The sequence below is a fragment of the Sinocyclocheilus grahami genome, unplaced genomic scaffold (assembly GCF_001515645.1).
Source record: "Sinocyclocheilus grahami isolate Dianchi unplaced genomic scaffold, SAMN03320097.WGS_v1.1 scaffold1092.1, whole genome shotgun sequence".
Taxonomy (NCBI): domain Eukaryota; kingdom Metazoa; phylum Chordata; class Actinopteri; order Cypriniformes; family Cyprinidae; genus Sinocyclocheilus; species Sinocyclocheilus grahami.
The window spans coordinates 20,950-32,478 of NW_015506271.1; the positions used below are offsets into that span (position 1 = coordinate 20,950).

Consider the following 11,529-nt stretch of genomic DNA (forward strand, 5'->3'; position numbering starts at 1 on the left):
GTAAAATTTACGGTAAAAAAAACGGCAGCTGTGGTTGCCGGAATTATGCCGTAAAAATACGGTAGCAACATTTTAGGTTTTATGGTTTTAACTTAAATTTACAGTTTAATACCGGGATTTCATTAACTGATATAATGTTAATATACCAACCTATTGAAGTACTGAATTCTGTTTTGTACCTTCGTAATACACTGATAACCACCAAATGCAGGTAGTGATGAGAAAGCCACATGATGAACCAAAGCCAATCACAAGCAACTTTTAAATAACATATTTAGAAGGTGCACAGTGTCATTCACACAAACACCAAACACCATCATGGTAACACACATGAAACTGAAATAATGCAATAAACATTCATTTAACAACATTAGGTGTAACACACAACCCTAATATACAAAACTGATAAGAAAAAACTGAGAAGAAACACAGTTACTTCAACAAAAAAACATCAAATTTTAAATGTAACGCAGGGAATTGTGGGAATGTCAATTTACGGTTATTCACCGTAAATTATACAGTCTTTTTCACTTACCAAAAATGGTATACTACTGTAAAATTAATGTCCAATACATGTATGTCCAATACAGTTTTTCACCATATATAGTAGGGGAATTTACCGTTAACCATTTAACAGGTTTTTACTGTAGCATTTTTACAGTCTTTTACCGTTAAATTCGCAGTCATTTTTTACAGTGTAATTAACTATTCCTTTGACAATATCATTGTTGTTCCAAGTGTGCTTTTATTTGTGCTTTGTTTCATTTAAATTTGTATTTCATTTAAAGGATTTTTTGTGAGGTACTGAATGTGGTATTTAGGTCAAAAGGTCAAACATTAATAAAAAATGTGATATTAATGGATTTTAATCCATGGCTTTTGAGAACCGCTTTTTGTTTTATTTATGTTTGTATTGTGTTCTTTTGTTAGTGTTGTAGTAATGGGGTACAAACAGTTCTGAGGGTCTCGATGAACCATAGATGAACCTGATGAAGCTCTACCTGCTGGATGAACATGCTATTTCACTAACAGCGCTCTCTTACTGATTAATGTATCTGTAAATTCTAAAACAAAACAAACAAAAAAAATTGTTCAGGTTACATGCAAGATATATCTAAATGTATTTATTTGTTGCTTTATGCCTCCTTTTGTACAATAATAAATAAACATGCTTTAGTACAGTCTAATCTTTAAATTCTTCAGCCTCATGCTTAATCTTTGCAGACATCACAACATAGCTCTACTCATTGTTTATTTGATTTTACTTCTTTATTCTCTTATTTGATGTTACATTCTTTATTCTGCTAGTCTTGCCAGGTTCATTTTTGTATTGTCAAATTTGCTATATAATGAAATTTAATATAAAAACTGTTAAGAAAGTATTTTAGAATACAGTGTTTTTATGTAGCATTCATACGACCATCAAACAAGACTAATACAGTGATTCAGAATAGCAGATCAATACACAATATGCCACTGCCAATAACAGCTCCTGGATTCTATATTTGCTTACATGTATTCATTAAGCAAGCAGAAACTAGAAAATAAATCCAAGAGACAACACCAGGCCATTAAAAATATATCGAAAACAAATAATTTTCTTTTACATCTTAAAAATTCCTTAAAAATGAAAATAAAAGGTTACAAACAGTAACCTCATCTTGGCTGCAGGTGTTTCAGGTTCCAGGAAGATGTTGACCACTGAGAAATGCTGAGTGTGAAATGAAAAGCTGAGAAGAGAGAGAGAAAAAAAATAACCTGCTCACAGTCACAAGACCACAAAATAAATGTGTGAACTTTAGTCCCATCAGTTTACAGTCTCACTAACTATTTTTAACCATTGTTGCATTCATGGCTGTTGAACCCTACAGATAATTGGCCTGATCAATATCTCCACAGTCTTTTTTCACCTGTTCAAATCAGTTTCAGTTGTGTTGTTTAGTTCAATTCACACAAACCACATTCAGCTGTACTACAAGCATCAGTTGCATCAGACAACTGACTCTCGACAGCTTTACAGCAAAACAACCACAGATGAGTTCAGTATAACAATCTATATGATTTACATCAAACATGCAATACAAAACATGCATTTTTGGGAAAATATAGTACCAAAGACCAATTGAGAGCTGGTGAGAGAGAAGAACTTCAACACACTGTGGTTTAATGCGCTTCTGAAACAAACATTGGTTAACATTGTCAGATGAAACTGAAGCTCTCGGTTGCCACAGGTGGCAAAAGATGCAGATTTCTATTTACTTGCATGAGAACATGAGTGAGAAAGAGATGAAGTGTGAAAACTAGAGCAGAAACTGACCAGCGCTTTGGAAAGTTTGTTTTTCTAGACCCTGCTTCATATAATATAATCATATTATGCTAATATATAAAATGGATTGAAGAACATAGTTGTGTTTATTGTTAAAAACATATTAAACTTAAAGAATTATTATAGCAGCCCACTGAACTTTTAATATAGCATGCCTTTAATGTCTACCAAAATGATGGTGATTGAAATCCTTTGTTTCCAGAGATGTTTTATGAAATGGTCTCCTCCAGTAACATTTTGCTTTTAAAATACATGGACATTCATAATACTTGTGTTTTTGAGCATTTCGAGTGGCTCATGGTGTGTATTGTTTTCTCTCTTCTCTTCTGTAGTGCATTTCTCAAAAGCTTCATTGGGCAACTAAAGCCATCGTTACCAACATAGTTCAACGAATCGGTGTTTCCAAAAACCATTTATTCTATGAACATGCGCAAGCTGCATTGCAAACGTGGTTAGAACTGCGGCTCTCCACCTGTGGTTAGAAGCAGGGCGTGTTATGCCCTGTCTTTGCACTTGACTACCTATATGACATATTTCCTGTATTTGGCCCAAGTGTTGAAGTGCATGACGACCAAAAGTGTGTGTAGAACTTTTCATTACCTGATGGGACACACTTATACTGTTTTAACACTAGAACGAACCACCACGGGATAAATGAATGTGAATTAAATAAATAAAACCAGATCAAAAAAACGGGGCATTTATACACTCTAGAAAATGCTGGGTTAAATATAACCCAGCCCTGGGTTAAAAAGGGACAAACCCAGGTTGTTTTGACTCAGCTATTGTGAAGTGACATGAAGCCAAGTATGGTGACCCATACTCGGAATTAGTGCTCTGCATTTATCCCATCCCAAAGTGCACACGCACACGCACACACGGGGAGCAGTTGGGGCTCGGTAGCTTGCTCAAGGGCACCTCAGTCGTGGTATTGAAGGTGGGAGAGAGCGCTGTACATTCACTCCCCCCACCTACAATCCCTGTACGGTACAAGACTCGAACCCGCAACCTTTGAGTTACGAGTCCGACTCTCTAACCATTGGGTTGGGTTGCTTTGACCCAGCTATTGGGTTGTTTTGACTCAGCTATTATTCAGTTTGTCCGTTTTTAACCCAGCATTTTTTAGAGTGTACCTATAAGCGCCACCGCGGGTCAAATTTACCCGCTATATAATGCCTGTATGTTCGCGCTGTCATTTTCTTGCCTCTTATGTTTTAACATCGCCTTTCACTCACTGAATTAGCGGTTATCAGTTTCATAAATAAAGACAAAATTAGTAAAAGAAGTCTGATGGTGGGGAGATAAGTAAAGCGTCCTGTCGGCTCAGCATCTGACGGCGATATATCATATTTATACGTTTTATCCTAATGTTACTCATACTTGTTCAAAATTTGGATTAATTATTTAATTTTTGTTTTGCCATTTCTATCGTTTATTGTTCGCTTCTGTGTTGCTATTTATTCTAGTCTGCCTGTTTCCTGAAGAAAAAAAAATCAGATCTGATGTAGGCTAATGAATAAAACCTTCTTTTTTTTGATTACCCGAAGTTTATTGGTGTTCTTCTTGTATAATTCAAATTATAAATTATATAACTAAACAAATTAATAATTAATTAGGTGAAGCTGTGCGCTTGAATTTGTCATCGCATCATTCTATGCAATGTGGTGAATTATTATTGCTCATTATTGTCTATAGGCTATTTTAGTAATTTAAATAACATATAGGTTATCTTAATATATTGATTAATGACATTGTATTATAATAGCCTATTACACCACCCAAATATGTTTTTACTTCCTTCTAATTCTCGTTGTCAGTGCAGGCTTGTTTGGCTTAATATTGACCGTTACGAAAAGTGACTAGTGCAGCCTGCATAAAAAAAGCCATGAACATAAAAGAACAGGACAAAAATATAGTTGATGACTAGACATTATCATTTCATGACTCTAGACACTTATTTGTGGAGATAGTAGCATAATGCAGTGAAATAATATGTTCTTTAGCCATTCAAAAACAGCTGGCATGCGCTAAAATTTACCCGCTGGCGCTTTTAGGTATACAGCGACCCCTGGCGGTTCTAGTGTTAAAAATGCAGCTGTGTGTCATCAGCATAGCGATGGTAGGAGAAACCATGTGCCTGTATGATGTGACCCAGTGATGTTGTGTATATGGAGAAGAAGAGGGGTCCAAGAACTGATCCCTGAGGAACTCCAGTAAGCAGTTGATGTGATTTGGATACCTCCCCTGCCCAGGTCACCTTGAAAGACCTACCTGTGAGATAGGATTCAAACCAGCGAAGTGGAATCCCTGTGATGCCCAGTGATGAAAGGGTGGACAGGAGGATTTGAGGATTCACAGTTTCAAAAGCGGCAGATAGATCCAGCAGAATGAGAACTGATGATTTGGAATCAGCTTTTGCAATCTGTAAGGCTTCAGTGACTGAGAGTAGTGCAGTCTCAGTTGAATGTCCACTTCTGAAACCTGATTGAAACCTATTCAGAGTTATGCCCCCTATACCATATTCCTTTCGGAGACTTAACAAATCACTTTTGAAGAGTTTTTAAAGAGTAAAGTTGTCTTGTTCACATTTTATGTAATTTACTTTTAATTATTTTTTTACAAGTTTGGTTTTACCAATCATCAATCATGATTACCACAATTGTGCTCCCTTCAAAGTGCACTCCAAAAACATTTAGGCTACGCCATTTTGAATGCAACCATGGTTTGTGAAGAAATGTCAGTTTTATCATTTAAAAGCGAAAATCTTTGTTACAGCATTTCCAAAGAGAGATTAGTCATATAACAATATTTCTGAAACACAACATATGTTAAATTTATCTATACTTTATGTATATGCAACATATCCTATGTCCTATCTCACGTCAAAAAGTGCTATGCTTTTGTAAAAGTAATTCATTCACATTTTTAAAAATATAAAAATATTATTTGTACAATTACATTTCTGAAATCAAATATAATTGTAATAGGCAATATACCCAAATAAATGAAAAAATCACCTGGCAATTTGAAAAACTGGTCAACACAAAATGTCATGTGTGCTTCCAGGCCATTTTGCCACGATATCAATGGTGATCACACACTTGTACATTAAAGGGATAGTTCACCCAAAAATTTAATTTAGCCCATGATTTACTCACCCTCAAGCCATACTAGGTGTATATGACTTTCTTCTTTCAGAGGAATCCAATCTGAGTCATATTAAAAAATGTACAGGCTCTTCCCAGCTTTATAATGGCATGGGTGGGTGTTTTCCTTCAACAATCCAAAAGTAGTCCAATCTCTAACTTCCGCTAACTGTCGTATGCACAAGCAGTCCCATGCGGATGATGTAGGACATATGCGTAGCTTTAGCTCCTCACGAGAAACAATGTTTGTTTACAGGAGCAAAATGAAGCAAAGTTTCCTTACTTTCCTAAACCAAAAAACCTCTGATATTTTTCTTTACAAATCCTAATTTTGTACTTCTAATTTGTGACCTTTTTTTGGTTTTGCTGTATCCTCCATGCTTCTGCGTTCATCACTTCTCACTGGTGCATGCGCTACGCCTACATCATCCACCTGGAACGGCTTCCATGTTGGACAGTTATTGGAATGACAGAAAAGTGTTTACAACATTTTAAATATTTTTAGATATTTTTCTTACAAAAATGCATTGATTCGCTACAGGAGGCCTTTATTCACCCCCTAAAGCCACGAGGTACGTTTTATAAAAGGTGTATGCAGTCATGGTTTAGCAAAGCTGTGATTTAAGTTAAACAGTCTAGGAAAGGTTTATTGTTTGTTTTTGATTGTCAGATATTAGACAGATGAGCCTGGCCTCATGAAAATGTGTATAAACAGTACGCCAAATAAAAACAAAAACTCATGGTATTGATACGCAAAAATTTACTTTGGCGTGCATATGATACGCACGTGTTTGGCGTGCATATAATACGCAGTTTTCGTGAGCATATGATGCAAAATTTGTTGGCGTGCATATGATACGCATCTACCCCACCACAACCCTATTCCTATATTGCGTAGCAATACACGCCAAAGTACATTTTTGCATATCAATACCACAAGTTTTTGTTTTATTTTGGTGTACTATTTATACGCACTTTCATGAGATCTTGTTCAAATTCCAATTGCAATGGCAAAATCCAGAAATGTCAACAATTTAATCCAGATTTTATAAAAAAAAGATATATACTGTATATTTGAGTTTCAGCTTTCTGTCCACACTGAGACAGCGTTTTTGTCTAAGGAAAACGGTACATTTTGAAGACACTGTCTCAAGAGAATACATTTGAAAACACAGTTTTCATGTTGCAGCTTGGACTGTGAAAATAATTATTTGATGATGAATGTTTAGTCATATGAAGCATACAGACTAGTCTCGTGTAGCCAGACCTTCTGTGCTCCTCTCTGTTCCTCCTAAAGGAACAGAGGAAATAGGAATAAAGGAATAAATAAAGAAATAATGGAAATAACCATTACATCATGGTCATAAGACATGTTGTTCTGATTGGATAGCGTCCATATCCCTGTTCCTCCAGTAATGCTGAGCTGATCGTCTCACTTCAGGCCTATATCGTATATAAAATGTACCTCTAGACCTCTTTGTACCTTGAGTGAACTGCACTACTTGTGTCTGTGTCATTCTTTGTCCTGGGTACCTGCTTTTCTGTGCTACATCGCTCAACCAGATCAGATCTTCTCAAAATACTTGATCTCAAATTATTTATTCTAACACTGCTGGGGGTTGTTTTAGTTCGACCAGCAGAGGGTACTCATTCCCTGACTTGTATGTGTCCTAAAGTCCTAGTATAATGATGCAGATTTTGATGTAGAGTTAAACCAGCCCCTGTAAAAAGGAGCGTCAATTTGTGTTGAAAAAAAAAACGTCAAGAATACACGAGCAATTTCAAAATTGGAGAAGGACATGTGAATTAACAGCAATACGAGAACATCAGCTAGTGCGTATCAAAGTGAAACCGAAAGTAAAAATAAACGCACTTACCGCACATTAGAAATAAAAACAGAACGATGTTTAATGTTCCCTTCCTATTGCTCTAAATTCCATCAAAATCAGATTTCGATGCATAATATTACTGAAACATCACACCCACCCGACTGACCGCAACATTTAACACAATTAACTGAAGACAGACGGAAAGCTTTATATACCAATAGAGAGAGACTAACTTATGAATTTACATGACGACTGACGCTATAAAGAAGCAGAAAGTTTATGCTTTCAAAATAGGAAAGCCTGAATGGAAATGCTCAAGAAATTCTGATGGCGGCGGCAACAGGATCTTCTTAACACCGGATCGCAAACTATAAAGCATTACTTAACTTACGTTGAATTGAAAAAACAAAAAACAACAACTAATAATTCACATAACTATTTTATAACTAGACAAAGGATATTATAATAACAAAACAAAAAAAAAACTCTTTAATTCTGGATTTTGACATTTTTTCCATACCAAAAATTAATTAAACTAAACATTAAGCATGGCTTTCAGCAAACAGATCACCATTTATTTGAGATAAAATATAACAATGCAGAAAATAAATGCTATTTATAAGTATTTAATTGGAATAACTGTGCTTATAAAATTACAGGTCCCACACAGAGAGTAAATCATTGGAGATATTAAATGTATTTTTATCACGTAATATTATACAAAAACACATGCAATGGAAAATTACTTCTTCACAATATTGTACCAATACATTAGTCTACATTCTCTTATTTTACTATTTTATAAGGCAACACAGCACACTACATAAGATAAAACAGTAACAGTATGTATATAAACAGTACATATTATATATGAGTAGATAAAAATGTAAAAATGTTCTTTACACTAAGAAAAAATTATTCTTTAAAAAACTTTTCACGGATAAATTCTTTGGGCGATTAAAAATTGCACTTCTATGGCATCACTGCGAAACCTGATCCTTGTAATGAAAAAAAAACACTCATTGTCTCGCAGTCTAATGTACAAGATAAAACACTTAGTGTTCAACTTAGTGTTTGGAGTGTCATATTGTTCAGTGTTCAAATGTATCTAGGTTTGTTATCACAGCTTTCCCAATGCTGATGTATGGTAATTGTAGCACCACAGGTCATTTAAAGGTGTCACACTTCCTGCTTCTCTATAGACAACAATACAAATGCACTTCCAGCATGTGGACAGTATGTGGTTAATTTTGAGGCGTGTGTCTCTCTGCTATTGAGTAGTTCTTCATAAGTTCTTCTGTAGTTTTATAAAGTATAATAAAGTTAAAGTAATCGGGATGATCTGTATCCAGTTGTAAAAGTCATAAACATGTTTCCCTCTTCATCTAAAACCAAACAAGGGTTTACATGAGTTTAACAGCTCAACAACACACTGGTTCAAACATGCTGTTGTGATGATGTCACAGTGATTGACGCTGGTGGGCGTGTCTTATTTCATCACTCATTCACTTCATGCACATCTTCTCTATTCAACAGTGACATCTCAACAGTCTCTGGTTCATTCACTTGTTTTCCTGTGGAATCTGAAAGAAAATATAAAGTCAATCAAATGAACTAAAAAGAAAGAAAGAGTTTTGCTGCATTTACATCTATATGTATTATTTTAATTGAAAAAAAATTGAATTAACAGCTGAAAAAAAAGGTAAAAACAGACAAGCCGAACATATTCTTGGAACACTGCTAACCAATCAGATTAAAGAATGGAACTGTTGCGTAAATAAAAACAGTATATTGTTTTTTTATAATAAATGATGTTCTACTCACCAGTGACAGTCACGTCAAATCTCCTGAATGTGGTCTGTTCGCTGTTGATGATTTGTAGTTTATAAACTCCAGAGTCTGTGGTTCTGGTGTTTCTAATGGTCAGAGATCCAGTCTGATGATCCAGCTTCAGTCTGTCTCTGAAATTCTCACTAATAGTAGTTGTTCCTGAATCAACTTTAACAACGAGACAATTTTTAGCTCCAAATGTCCACAGTATCAGATCTTCGCTTTGTATTTCAGTGTCAATATTTAAAGTCACAAATTCTCCAGACTTCACGGGCTCTGTCCTCACTGTATGTCAAAGCAACACAGAGAAACAGAAATACAGAAGACAAAAAAATGTGAATTAATTTAGATTTTCAATATCACATATATGCGTACATTTAGATGACATTTCAATCTAGTTTGGAATGTTTGTACTAAGGCTGGTAATTTAACGCGGTAATTAGATTAATTAATTACGGTGAAAAATAACGCGTTAAAATTAGTACGAGTGCAAATGTGATACTGATCTAAATTTTGCCAACGAAAATATAAAGACAAAGCAGAACTGTTCTTCTCCGAGCAACACGCAGCTGCATTTCATTTCTTAATCCACGTTTTGAACGAATTTGGTGAATCATTAGGCGCATTGCATTTGAAGCGGCGCTGCACAGATCGATCGGTGTATGACATCAAAGTCCCGCGAGAGCGATTCAAAAGAATGCAGAATCGTGTGCTCTCTAATCGCTCTCGCGGTACTTTGATGTCATACACCATCGATCTGATGGTGATGATCGGCTTCAAGTCGAACAAGCCTAATAATTCAAGGGACCATTCATAAAGAGAACCATTTACTACACTCCTGAATGAATCAGCCATTTGAAGGAATCAAATTAATGAATACATGACTTGATGACTTAATTATTAAAGAGATACTCCACCCCAAAATGAAAATTTTTGTCATGTCGTTCCAAACCCGTAAAAGTTTAATTCGTCTTCGGAACACAATTTAAGATATTTTGGATGAAAACCGGGAGGCTTGGCTGCACGGATGCGCTGTTTTCATTCAAATCAAAGTGTAAATACACGTAGAAAACATATCCTTGTGTCGCGGCTGACACGGCTGACACAGAATAGAGTACGCAGTTTGCCTTCAGCTCATATTCTCCAAAATGGCGCTAGGTGATGTGGAGAGACAGAGACGACAAATTGTTGAATAAAGTCGTTATTTTTGTTTTCATTATTCAAAAAGTATTCTTGTCGCTTCATAACGTTACGGTTGAACCACTGATGGCAGATGGACTATTCTGACGATGTCTGTCATACTTTTCTGGACCTTGACAGTGTAATTTACTTGGCAGTCAATGGGACAGCCACAAGCCTCCCGGTTTTCATCCAAAATATCTTAAATTATGTTCCATTGACGAACGAAGCTTTTACGGGTTTGGAACGACATGGGGTAAGTGATTAATGACAAAAAATGTCATTTTAGGGTGGAGTAACCCTTTAAGACATTTACCACCACCTACTGGCAGTTTTAGTTTATTTAGAGAATCATTTAATTAATGAAATAATTTCATATTTCTAGTAATAATAATAATAATAATAATAATTATTATTATTATTATTATTATAATAAATTATTAAAAGTATAGTTCACCCACCCAAAAATGAAAATGTTGTCATCATTTACTCACCCTCAAGCTCCAATTTTTTTTTATGTTGAATTAAACAAAATATTGCTTTCTGAAGCTACTTTTTGTAATGTCTGTTTGATGCTTTACACAACCACGTCTTTAAATTATCTTTTGGGAGTAATTTATCAGCCAGATTTGATGTGCGATTAATTTGAGATTAATTAGATTAATTAATTGCCGCATCATGTAATTAGATTAAAAATTGTAATCGCTTACCAGCCCTAGTTTGTACATAACTTCCTTTCCATGTTGTATTATGAGACTTAATGAGACAAAGACATTCAGTTAGCCATTAATTAATCTCATCTATCTAGGAAGATATTACCATAATTTATAATCACAAATCATAAAGTAAAACTGGGATAGGCTGTAGTATTTGACATGATGGATTTCTGTCCCAAAAAAATCTGCATTTCAAACCACAAACTATTTTGAATATGATTCACCAGCATGCATTTTCTTGTAATTGTAATGATTTTTCCCCCTTCGAAAAAAAAAAGAAAGTGTTGAAAACTTATAGAGGTTTGTCTTTATTGAAAAACAAATGTACTAAACTAAAGCAATAAGCCCTGTGAAGCCGTGGTTTACAGTGAATTTATAACAGTTAAGGGGCGTGGTTAGGCACGACGCGGAGCGGAGTATCAGTATAAAACAGTTATTCCATATATAGTGCCTAAAACCCACTTCGCGCTTAACAACGCCCCTTAACTGTTATAAATTCACTG

The 11,529-nt window shown here is 35.2% G+C and overlaps 1 protein-coding gene across 1 annotated transcript in view; it reads right to left on the reverse strand.

The window, feature by feature from the left end:
• LOC107566677 (uncharacterized) overlaps positions 1–11,529 on the reverse strand; it is a 23,398-nt gene that overhangs the window by 3,863 nt on the left and 8,006 nt on the right. Inside the window, exon 4 of the mRNA XM_016252188.1 lies at positions 9,126–9,416. Coding sequence (XP_016107674.1) covers positions 9,126–9,416 — 291 coding nt within the window. The remainder of the gene's footprint in view (positions 1–9,125; positions 9,417–11,529) is intronic.